The sequence below is a fragment of the Pongo pygmaeus genome, chromosome 3, assembly GCF_028885625.2.
Source record: "Pongo pygmaeus isolate AG05252 chromosome 3, NHGRI_mPonPyg2-v2.0_pri, whole genome shotgun sequence".
NCBI classification, from domain to species: domain Eukaryota; kingdom Metazoa; phylum Chordata; class Mammalia; order Primates; family Hominidae; genus Pongo; species Pongo pygmaeus.
In genome coordinates this window covers 85,319,715-85,332,641 of record NC_072376.2, presented here as the reverse complement: position 1 = coordinate 85,332,641, position 12,927 = coordinate 85,319,715, and the positions used below count along the sequence as shown (strand labels likewise).

General features: G+C 33.8%; 1 protein-coding gene across 6 annotated transcripts in view; it reads left to right on the top strand.

Moving 5' to 3' along the window:
- ANKRD17 (ankyrin repeat domain 17) overlaps nucleotides 1-12,927 on the top strand; it is a 186,130-nt gene that overhangs the window by 102,235 nt on the left and 70,968 nt on the right. For all 6 annotated transcript variants that reach the window (XM_054486142.2, XM_054486147.2, XM_054486145.2 and 3 more), the window contains 8 exons: nucleotides 996-1,229; nucleotides 3,572-3,666; nucleotides 6,046-6,283; nucleotides 7,683-7,874; nucleotides 8,242-8,351; nucleotides 10,278-10,365; nucleotides 12,341-12,468; nucleotides 12,723-12,866. In XM_054486142.2, coding sequence (XP_054342117.1) covers nucleotides 996-1,229; nucleotides 3,572-3,666; nucleotides 6,046-6,283; nucleotides 7,683-7,874; nucleotides 8,242-8,351; nucleotides 10,278-10,365; nucleotides 12,341-12,468; nucleotides 12,723-12,866 — 1,229 coding nt within the window. The remainder of the gene's footprint in view (nucleotides 1-995; nucleotides 1,230-3,571; nucleotides 3,667-6,045; nucleotides 6,284-7,682; nucleotides 7,875-8,241; nucleotides 8,352-10,277; nucleotides 10,366-12,340; nucleotides 12,469-12,722; nucleotides 12,867-12,927) is intronic.

The following is a 12,927-nucleotide window of genomic DNA, read 5'->3' as shown; positions in this document are numbered from 1 at the left end:
TTCCTGTTTTGTTTATGAGGGCAGTTGGCCTTTTAAGGTTCTTGAAGATAAAAGTAAAACACTGACCCAGTTAGACGGACCACTCTCTTGGAAATTGAGAGGTGTGGGCCATAGTGCTCAAATCCATGTTTTCAGTTTTTTAGGAGAGGAATGGGAAGATAGGGAGACCAAACGACTGTGGAACAAAAGGATAGTTCATTGTTTCCTACTGTTACTAAATTGTGGCCCACAGAAAAAGTATTGTGAAAACATTGTGTCCTGAAGAAGAGCGTAACTTTAGTCTAAAATACATCTATATTTTTTTCAAATTTGGGCCTAGATAGATTTGTGTAAAAATTCTAAAATTTCATGGAAATATTTTGTGCATTTCCTTCATGCAGATTTTTCAAATTTATTAAATGTTTTTTAAGGTCATGTTCTGATTTGAAGGGATTTTTAGAAATTCTTATTTTACCCAGAAGGTTGATTTTTCTTGTAACATGGGAAATTTTTATCAGCAGAAAAGAATGTTTTAGAAATTATTGAATTCAAATTCAAATTTAGAAATTTGAATTTGATCAGTTAACTAGTATTTGAAGTTGTAATGAAAACATATATGATTAAAAGGTAGAGTATAAGGTATGTATATGATGAGTAATTTTAGGTTAGAAACATTAAAATTTAAAAAAACTTGTGAAACATTTCTCTGATAAACATTAAAACAACTTTTTTCTCATCTTAAGGTAAAACTTAGCTCTGGGTCTTTTACAACTCTCCAGTCTGGATACGTGTATATGATTTTCCACATGTATTTGACTTTGGTTTTAAATGGAAAAGGAGAATAGGGAGTTGACTTCAGAAAGATAAAATGCAGTAGGAAAGGAATTTTATATATAGATATATATTTACATATATGTATATGTAATTTAATATTTATTATGGTTGTAGTCTTCCATTTCCATTTTCTTAATGTAAATTTTATGTTAATGTCTTTTTATTTTTCCTAATTAAAATAGGCAATACAGCACTTACATATGCTTGTGCTGGAGGCTATGTAGATGTTGTAAAGGTGCTCTTGGAATCCGGTGCTAGTATTGAGGACCATAATGAAAATGGTCATACCCCTCTTATGGAAGCTGGAAGTGCTGGACATGTGGAAGTAGCCAGATTGCTGCTAGAAAATGGGGCTGGCATTAATACGCATTCTAATGAATTTAAAGAGAGTGCCCTTACCTTAGCTTGTTACAAAGGTACAGTATAAACCTTTCTTGAAACAAAATTTTTAAACATGTGAAATTATAATTATTTTATGTAATCTTGTTTTTAAGTTAAAAAATAAAATAATAGTATATAGTATGTAATTAAAGGTTAAATAAGTGTTTACAGTGTTGCAGTTTACTATTTAAATTTTTAAAATATAGATTTAACTGTAAATATTGTCACTGAAAAATGAGTATTAATTGATCTAATTGTTTTATCAGAAACAGTTCTTTTAATATGAACTGTATAATAGGTTTGCATGTTGGGAAGATTTTGCTTGGTATGAAGGGGTACATGGTATTTTAAATGATGTCAATGAACCTGAAAATATTGGTAATACAGAAAATGCCCTCCTTTGGCAGGCCAGACAATTGCCTGGAAAGATGTTTGGTCTGTAGATAATTAATGTTCTATATTCTAGATTGTTAAAACACAGCCACAGAGCTGAACATTTTTTAGACTCCACATGTATGGAGATAAATGGCTGTAAAGTAAGGTGTTTTACTTTTTAAGAAAGTAAATTAAGAAAATTTTTTATTAAGAAAGTTTTTTATTAAAAAAGTCATACAATTTTGTGTTTAGCCACTCATTACTGTGTTTTATGTCATCTATCTATATAGTTCTCCCATATTATTTACATCATAAATTCTTGACCCCTAGGCATCAAGAAAAAGCTTTTGCAAAACCTAGTAAAAAATTTAAGGAGGCACTCATTCTCAGTGACTAAAGTTTCACTTTCACAAGCTTACATGTGAGTGGCTCCTTAAATTTTGCACCCCGCACTTTGATTTCCTCACCCTAGTTCTGGCCCTGGTGTTGTTTTGTTCTATATAAGAGTAGCCAAGGTTGTGTGATGCCTTTTGGAATAATTTCATTTATAAACATGAAAATAATCCTTATATATTTGGATTAATTGACTAAAATTTAACTTAAATTTGAAAAATATGGTTTATTTATAAAGTGCTTTTGATTATCTGATGTTAATAGATTTTCAGATAGGGAGCACAGCTGAGGTCCCTTAGTTCCCTTCCCCAATCCTGTTTATAATTAGGCAGAGGCTGATCTTCACTGGGAGGAGAGGAGGTAAGCCTTGGGGTGGGTCGATTGGGTGGCTCTCTCCCCTTCTCACAAATACTTTTGAACCCAGTACTGGCTGCATTTCACTATTGAGTCCCTGCTGGCCAGAGAGCTTTGAGATGGGGCTGCATGTAACTACTCTGCCCTCTCGCCTTTGCTTGTAGCCCCACCCTGCTATCCAAAAGGGGCATCTGAGGTTGGGGCTTGCAGGCTTTAATTAGAAGCTGGATAGCGAACTGAGGTGATGGAGAACATCTCTGCTACTTCCAGGTATCCATGGACCCCCTTCCCTTCCTCTCTTTCTGGTGAGGTTTCGTAGGATATAGACTGACAAGGAGGAGTCAGGGAAGAGAGAGAAGTCAGGCTGAGACTGAGCACTAATGTGGATTTTGGGGAGGAGAGAATGACAGAGGGGAAAAGGGATGGTAGGTAGTTGGCAAATATAAGATGTGGCAGATACTACATTTACTCACCGAAGTAAATTTTGTTTAACTGTTTACCTGTGACTCCACTATCTGTCCTTCTCCCGCCTCCCAGTTGAATAAGAATTGATTGTAGCTCATTCCAAATAAAGCTGGAAAAAATTAATTTTTCTATTTTTTTTTGCGTAGGATCTGAAGTGTTTTTTAAATTATAATTTGTCTTCTGCTTTTTAACCACTTGTATCTTTATATGAACTGAAGCGTATGGTTTATTTGAAACTGCATCAATGTGTGTATGTGTTTATATTATAATTAAATATATAAATATAAATTAAATAGTGTGGTTTGAAGAATATTTTTATACATACAGTTCCCAGTTTATAAGCAGGTTTTTCCTAAAATGTTTCTGAGTTAGGTATTGGAACTTTAAATACATTTTCTCACAGAAATAACTTGACTGATCATTATCTCAGGCTACTAGTTCATGAAAACTGATTTATTCCATAGCATACATAACATAACTATATAACATGCCTGGGCTCTTAAAAGGTTGTAGAGGGAACATTTTGGGTGTTGGATTTTAATGGCATCTTTGTTCACCTCTAGCAGGGACTCTAGAAGCAGCAGTTTATAGGGCAGTAGGGTAAGGGGTAGAACAGCAAGATCACTTGTATAATTTGTGTTCTACAATTGAGGGTGGCTTCTAGTTGACTTTATTATGCTTATAAATTTAATGCTGTAAGTTGAATATAACCTTTCAAAATATTACAATTTTAAAAAATATTTTGGAATAATAAAATATTTTCAAGTAATCTTGTACACTTTTGGTTTAGGACACTTAGAGATGGTGCGATTTCTTTTGGAAGCAGGCGCGGATCAAGAGCATAAAACAGATGAAATGCACACTGCTCTAATGGAGGCTTGCATGGTAAGATTGGTGAAATATGTCAAATATGTTTATATATTAACCAGGGAGAGACAGAGTAGTATACAATGAATGCCTTTCCAGTGGGTGCTATGATTCTGTTTGTCAGAACCTTATTGAATCAGTTGTACAACATTAACTTCTATTAAAGTTACTTTCTGAAGCTTTACAATGCTACCTGCATTTTCTTAGTCTCATATAACTATACCAAAGTCACTCTTGTAAAGATTGGTTGAGGATATGAAAAAGGAAAATATGGCCAGGCATATGCTTACGACTGTAATCTCAGCATTTTGGGAGACCAAGGTGGGAGGATTGGATTAACAAATTAAAATGGAGGCCAGCAGTTCAAGACCAGCCTGGCCAACATACCAAGACCCCCTCTCTATTTAAAAAAATGTTAAAAAAAGAAAAAAGGAAATATAATTCAGAGTATGTACATTATTAATAAGCATAACATACCTCAAACCAATAAATTGACTAAACAAAAATTTAAAAGTAGAGCCTAATTTATGTTACATAATTTACCCTCTCTCGAGGTCTTTTCTGAGCCCTAGATTGTCTTTTGAAGAGCTGCATTTTAGAGTGTATTCGGGAATGGCTCATAACAGTACTCTTAAACCTTTGTATCTTAGTTTATTTATGACACAGAAATGGGTCAAAATATCATAGAAAAATTTATGAGGAGAACATGCCAGCGGTAGAAAGGGCCCCCAAAGAATCTGAAGTTTCTTGTCTCATCTTCCCTTCAGAAAATAATTATTGAAAGGATGTTAAATTTTATTTACTATTTTTTAAAATATGAGGTAGCCATTTAAGACTTATCTGTTGTTTTCCTTATTGCCATCTTAGTGTTTCCTTTAGCAAATTTTTTTTTTAACAAATAAAAGTTTTTCTAAGCTTTTGAGTTCTTCATCTGTAAAATGAGGAAAATATCTTTCTCTGGAGTTGTGAGGATTAAATGAGATAATGGGCATAAAACACATTAATAGTATTAACAGTAACAGTTTTAAAAGTTCCCCATGATAAGGAAATTTAATCATTCTTGCCACCCCTGATTGAGGAAATGGCCTGTGTGTAGATTAAGAAATTAAAATGGAATAATCTGTAGGTCTAGCCAATATGCACTGGAAGTAAATATTGTAAGTGAAAGATATTAGTAGGGGCCAGACATTTGAAAGACTTGCTATAATACTGAGTTTTTAAACTAGGATTTAAAGGAAATGTGGGAGTTCATTACCAAGGAAGAAGACTCAGCACTGAAGAAATAGCAAAGTAATCAAACTAATAAGACATTAGAGTCTTCTCTACAAATTGAAAAAGAAAAAAAGTAGTAAGACATTAAAATTGTGTAATGTGACAAGCATAGAGGCAAAAATGGGCATGGCATGTTTGAAAGAATATGTCTGGGAGATAACATATAGATGGAAAAAATTTATTGAAGGACAAAAAGAAGGGAAAAGAGGGCCTTGAAGTTGCCGGTAATTAGGAAAGCAGTGGGAAAAAGTGACCAGGAGACAGAATATAGAATTTTCTTTTCTTTTTTTATTCATTTTTGAGACAGAGTCTCACTCTGTTCCCAGGCTGGAGTGCAGTGGCATGATCATGGCTCACTACAGCCTTAACTTCCTGAGCTCAAATGATCCTCCCTCCTCAGCCTCTCGAGTAGCTGGGACGATGTGCACACCACCACGCCTGGCTAATTTTTGTATTTTCTGTAGAAATGGGATCCCACCATTTTGCCCAGGCCTGTCTCAAACTCCTGGGCTCAAGCAATCCTCTCTCCTCAGCCACCCAGAGTCCTGGGATTACAGGCGTGAGCCACCACACCTGGCCCTTTTCTTAATTTCACTGGTACTTGGACGATGAACAATATAGAAAGTACCATGTACGCATTGTGTTCCCCTAACACAGCATGTATCCTTCCCCCACTTCTCCAAAAAGGGTTCCATTTTTTTTCTAACTAATCAAAAGTTTGCTTATCCTTAAAGGTTCTTATGAAAATTCTTCTTTTCCTCTCTAAACTTTATCCTTTTAGCATTTAAGTTTGTACCATATAGTGTTGATGTTATCTGTGGTCTCACTATAGTGTCTTATTTCACATACTTACTGTTTTTTTTTTTCTAATGGTTAATAAGCTTCTTGATTGAAGGTATCATGTTTCTACTTATTTTATATTTTCAATTTCTATTTCCCTCTTCTATGTTAACAGAATATAGGCAGTGCATAATAAATACTGATTTACTCAACTGTTAAATGTAGCTCTATTCCTTTTTGAGTGGAGATAGATAAACTTCATTGTATAGTAATTGAGAAGTCTTCACATTTTTCAAGATTTTTTAAATGGTGCTGATTTAATTTTTTAAATTGTATTATGATTAGGATGGCCATGTTGAAGTAGCTAGGTTACTTCTTGACAGCGGTGCCCAAGTGAACATGCCTGCTGATTCATTTGAGTCACCATTAACTTTGGCTGCATGTGGTGGGCATGTGGAACTTGCGGCTTTACTTATTGAAAGAGGAGCTAGCCTGGAAGAGGTCAATGATGAAGGTTATACACCATTGATGGAAGCAGCTCGAGAAGGACATGAAGAAATGGTGGCATTACTTCTCGGTCAAGGTAACCATATCTATCAAGACACTATAAATGTGTAAAACCTAAGAGTATAATTTTATAAAATTGGATTTTAGTATTTCACCTTTCTAGTAGAGTTGCAATGAGCTGTTACACAAACCAGTGATAAAGTATTTACTGTGAAAATGACTCCCATACTGTGTTAAACAAAATCAAAGAAACTTCTTTCATATAGAGCTTTCAGAGACATCGTGTGCTATATGTGAACGAAAAACAGAACTGGCATTGGCAAGGCTTGTGAGTTAAATAGGGGAATATAAGAGCCAACATTTCTAAAGGTAATAGATCAAGAGAATGTATTCCTTTGGTGACAGAATACCTACTAATAAATATTTAATAGATCTAATGTTTTAAAAAACAGTATGGAAAACCACGCAGTAAAGATTAACTTGATGAGAGTGCAAGAATGCACACACATTAGAAGCTGTCAAGGGGCTCAGTACATAAACTTCTTTTTTGGGAAAAGTGAAACAATTACTTCAATATGTTAAGATATCTTCAGTTTAGAAGTAATCTCCCATCTCTGTATTTGTAGTGTGATTTTATTTTTGTTTCAGTAGTAAAGTTTTTGTCTGGACAAATTTAAGAGGAATGACACTTTTAAAAAAACTTTTGTTTTTATTTAGAAGTAATGTTGACTATAATTTTTAAAGCATAGGTTTTGGAGCAGACTTCTTAGATTGAATAACAACTCCACTGCTTGCCAATTTTGTAACTTTAGGCAAGTTTCTAACCTTCTGTGCCTCAGTTTTCTCATGTGTAGGGTTGTTGTGACAGTTAATATGTGTGTATAAAGCTAATAGAACAGTGCTTGTCATGTAATGCCTGTTAAGGGCTAGCTATAGTGATGGTGGTAGTATTGATGACAATAATGTTGTGACCTTGTATAAGTTAAATAACCTCAGTTTCCTTGGCTGTAAAATGGAACTAATAATAATAATAATAATAATAATAATAACAATAATAATACCTAAATAAGTTGTAAAATGCTTTGATATTGCCTGGGAAATACAGCTTATTGAATGTTAAGATTTTTATTATCATCATCATCATCATCATTATCACCAGTATCTTTATCATTTTTGAATCACTATAATGAGAGGATGTAGCTTATTTTTTTGAGTTCTTTTATCACCTGACTTGTACCTTCTGGCTGAGTAAATATTACTCCAGCTGTGGTACATCAAATCTGGATGTGATTTTAATAATTTTATTTATTTTTATTTTTAACTGCCTTAGGAGTTAGTAGAGAAGCACTTTCTTATTTATTATAGTAATATAAATGTTCATTTTTAAGATTCAGTTTATTAAGAAACAATCATGTTTTTCATATCTCTGGAATAAGTTAATGACTTTCTTTAAATAATTAGAATCTTTATTTTAGGAGCAAATATCAATGCACAGACAGAAGAAACTCAAGAAACTGCCTTGACTCTGGCTTGCTGTGGAGGCTTTCTGGAAGTGGCAGACTTTCTAATTAAGGCAGGAGCCGATATAGAACTAGGGTGTTCTACCCCTTTAATGGAAGCTGCTCAAGAGGGTCATTTGGAGTTAGTTAAATACTTATTAGCTGCAGGTAGGCATTTTTGCATTTGGGAGAAGTTTTTTACATGATTTATTTAAGTAAAAATGTCATAATGCAAATATTTTTATGATGCTATGATACACTGAATGTGTGAGTTTAAAAAAAAGTGTGATATACTTTTGTATGTATTCTGAGCAGTTTACCTTACTGCTGTTTGAAGTATCTGCAGCTTTAATTTCAACCAGTTTTGTTTGTAATTTTTTAAATGCCTACAATATTCTCTTTCTAGAAATGAATAAAGTTTGAATTTGTTTAACTTGAGGAGATATGACTTATCTAGAAGAAGTTTTTATTTTCGTCATATATGTCTTATGGCTCTTTTATTAAGTCTATGTATTATTTGTTGACACTACTACAGGAGCTAACGTTCATGCAACAACAGCAACAGGGGATACAGCACTAACATATGCCTGTGAAAATGGTCATACTGATGTAGCAGATGTCTTACTTCAGGCAGGCGCAGATCTGGTAAGCTATGTTACTTTTTAAATCTTAATATTTGACAGTAAGAAATTAATTTTAAATTATGGAGAGTCTAGACAAAAGGTATTTCTTTACTTTCAGTTTTATTTTATTTATTAATTTTTTTTTGCCATTCTTTCTCTCACTTAGTCACATTTTTTTCCACACTGTTTAGTGTCCATCCTTAATAGGGTTATTCACTGCATTATCCCTCATTTTCCATAGAAAAAGGAAATTTTTGTGTTACAGATATTAATGCAGACTGGTTTTCCCTTAGGTATTTAACTATTTTTAGAAGCTTTTCTGATTTGATATAAAAAGGCAAATGTGGCTTAGAGGAATTTCAGTATTGCTTAGGAAATAAATTATGCCTACAATATTCAGAACATTATTAAATAATAAAAGAGTTTAAAACATAAATAATAAATAATCTTTTCCCTCAAGTACTTTATAATTTCAGAAAAAATAATAGGTAACAAATACTGAGGTTATTATAAGAGATGTTGTAGTGAAAATGCAGAGTAAAGAAGATCAGAAGGTAAAGCAGTCATCTGATGTATTATTTTGGGGATGGCTAAAGTTTAGAAAGATAGATATGGCAGTGTTGTGGCTAAAGAGATACTTCAATTGGAAAAAATGTTATGAGTGAAGCCTGAGGGGTAAGGAAGCATAAAGCAACTGTGTGTGGGTAGAACAGGTGGTCTTCCAGTCTAGCCTGCGGGGTAATAGGAATAAGACATCCAAAGGCCAATTTTAGTTAAAAGCACCCATATATTTATGGGCCCGAGATTCTAAGATAAATAAGCAACTGTGCTCTTTCCTTCATAGTTTATGACAAATTCATGTGCAGGCAGCAACAAGCCCCCCCTTCAGTAATTAATTTTATAAACTTAATAATTTATAATTTAATCTTTCTTTTGTCATTTATGAGAAGAGAATGTTGAATTAGATGATCGTTGGGGCCACTTAGTGTTAGCACTGAGTCTAACAAGGGAGACATAAGCACACAACTAACTAGAATAGAACGTATATAACAAGTGCTTCGAGTTTGTTAGACTTAGAGCTTCTTCAGTGTAAGAACAGTATTCCTAGTGTTTGCCACAGTGGCTCTGAAATATACAGCAGTGAAATCTTTAGTACTTGGTTAGTTGATGGCAATTAGAAAAACCTAGGATATGACTTAAGAGAAAAATCAGAAATTGTTCATCAGATGTGAAGGCTTTTTAAAAAAAGAAATAAAAAAAGCCATACAAAAGATACTTTTGCTCAAATCTTTATTTTTTAAGATTGAAAATTTCACCAGTAGTGTTCTTGATTACTTAGTAATCATAAGTATGCGGTAGAGTCTCCATCCTTTTGGGACCCAGAAAGCTCTGGTAACATCTTAGAGTTGATGGTTTTAGAAAAGTTTGTTATCATTTTTGTATAAGGGAAACTAGAGATAATAGGAAGTCTGTAAAGAGATGATAATGATGTACTTACTGAAATTCATAGAGATGGGATACACTCATGAGAGGAAAATAACTTGGAGTGGATGAGGATAATGCTCATTATATTGATTGTTCGAAGAAGGCCGTGCTAGAGTACCATACATGCATATTCAAGTACCGCAATTCATTGTGTAGAGAGAAGGACAAATTACTCAGATGCATTTAGATGAGGGCATCATGATCACGTGACTATAACTTCAAATTTAAAATTATTTGCAGTGCTCACTTTGGCAGCACATATACTAAAATTATTTCCATAGAACATGTTTATAATTTGAGATTTTTTTAAAATTTAAAAGTATATTTCTTAATTTCCTTCAAAGCATTATATTTAAATATTTAGATTCAGAAATCAGTCCAATTATTTTCCTTTTGATTTCCATGAAAAAGAATACTTGTTCACTGGCAATTAAATGTCAAGTCTTTTTTTTTTTTTAAACAGGAACATGAATCTGAAGGTGGAAGAACTCCTTTAATGAAAGCTGCAAGAGCTGGTCATGTTTGTACTGTTCAGTTCTTAATTAGTAAAGGTAGGTTTGTATAAAACAGTTGTCTTTTTTTGAAAGGTATCTACCCTTGCCTTCATTTAGAGATTTAAGGGTAAAGGTCTTTTGAATGCAAGAGGGTATCATATGAGGAGGGATGCTACTGACATTTAATGATTGAGTGGATAGTTGATAAACATCCTGCCATGCACAGACCAGCTTCAAACTAGAAATCATTGTCATACCAAGTAGCACACTTGTTGTGAAACGTATAAAGGAAAGGGAAATTTCTCTGTGTAAAAACTGAGGATTTAGGTAACAAACTCTGCTGTGTTCATGTACTATAGCATTATCTTGAAACCTGGAATTTTATGATGTTTCTGCCACTAAAACAGTTTGTGGCAAGTAACATTTCTACTATTTCCCTGGTTCTGTGTTTCCTTTTTTATAAAATACAGGGAGCTGGTTATAAATATAGTACAAAAAATGTTCACAATTGAAATGTGACAAATATAGCAAATTGCATGAGGATTTTCATTCATGATCAGAAATTTTAGTTTGAATACCAAAGACCTTAATGATCAAATAAAATAAAAGGGAGTGTATTATTACTTTCTTTAAATTGTTTCTTACATGCTTACTATGAAAGTTCTTGTTGAGACAGTTTTCAATTCAGAGTTCATCATATTCTTAAGTATAAGAGATTACAGATTTTACTTTTGATTCTGCATTGATAAAAGAAAGAGGAAGCCAGGTGTGGTGGCTCACCCTTGCAATCTCAGCACTTTGGGACCTCGAGTCAGGAGGATCCTGTCAGTCTTGGAGTTCAAGACTAGCCTGGACAACACAGTGAGATTCCGTCTCTACAAAAAATTAAAAAATTAGCTGGGCATGGTGGCTTGCACCTGTAGTGCCAGCTAGTTGGGTGGCTGAGGTAGGAGAAGCACTTGGTCTCAGGAGTTCAAGATTATAGTGAGCTATGATTGTGCCACTGCACTCCAGCCAGGGTGACAGAGTGAGAACCTGTCTCAAAACAAAAAAAAGATGTAGGCCATATACAATTTTAAAAGGCAATAATATACCATTTTCTTCACATTATAATAATAGTAAAGAAATCTCAAGTTTATAATTGTTTATAGGTAAAGAAAATTTGAAATAACTTACTGGTGAAATTACTTTCAACATTTTAACATGCACTGGTGATACGCTTGAGAATAGTGTTATGAATATATAGCATTATGTACATAATCACTGTCCCTTCTCATTGGTTAATTTTAATGGTTTGATTTCAGTTTCTTTCTGCTGTTTTATTTCCATTTCCCACGTTACCTAGCACAGTAATCCAAATTAGGGATAGAGGTCAGGTGCCATGGCTCATGCCTGTAATTTCAGCATTTTGGGAGGCCCAGGCGGGAGGATCACTTGAGCCCAGGAGTTTGAGACCAGCCTAGGTAACATGCATGGCAAGACCCCATTTCTACGAAAACAACAAACGAATAAATTAGGGATACATTCCTATTTGGCAGTAGAGGTGAATTATCTATTTTCCTTGCCAGAAATTTACTAATGGGAAAAAAAATAGTACTATTCTTTCTATTTAGTGTTTATTCTCTACATAAAGCCCATAGAGGGCAGTATAGTTTATTTTTATTCAGTCGTCTTTTCTACTGAAGAACTTAAAATACAAATAAAACTTCATATTTTACTTTTAATACAGTTATTACATTAGGAGTAATGGCTACTTTGGTATCTTTTACTGGTGCATACTGAAACCTTTTCAAATTATATCATGTTTGTCTGGGATTTATTTACTTTAGAATAATCCAAGATGGGAGAGGAGAATTAATGTAGGATATTTGTGAAATGAGATTGGCCTTGTGTTTATAATCATTAAAGCTCGGTAATGGGTATGTGGAGCCTCATAATACTATTTTCTCTACTCTTCATGATTTTTAAATTTACCATAATTTTAAGAAAAACCATTCTACTAATATGATTTTCCATGCCTTTTCTGTTTTAGGAGCGAATGTGAATAGAACCACAGCTAATAATGACCATACTGTACTGTCCCTGGCTTGTGCAGGGGGTCATCTGGCAGTGGTGGAACTACTTTTGGCTCATGGGGCAGATCCTACTCACCGTTTGAAAGTATGTAACTCAAATGTTTGTGCAACATTGTGAATTAGTATTTCTCTCTTGGTCATTATTACAACATATCATGTACAAGTTCCATTCATAATGGCATTCTAAGTGTAAATTTTCTCCTTTTTCACTTGAAGCGTTCTTTACCAAACCTGTGATTTTAATGTGTCTGGGACCTGTTGGCTTTATCTTCCTAAGTGATTCTGTAAACTAACTTATTTTTCTTCACTTTTTTTCCCCTTCCATATTCACTCTTGTAGGATGGCTCAACTATGTTGATAGAAGCAGCAAAAGGTGGCCATACAAGTGTTGTTTGCTATCTCTTGGATTATCCTAATAACTTGCTTTCAGCCCCTCCACCAGATGTCACTCAGTTAACTCCCCCATCCCACGATTTAAATAGGGTAAGATTTTAAAAATTAAAGCGTTTTTTGGTATGTCTTCTTTATCCTAATTCTTTCACTT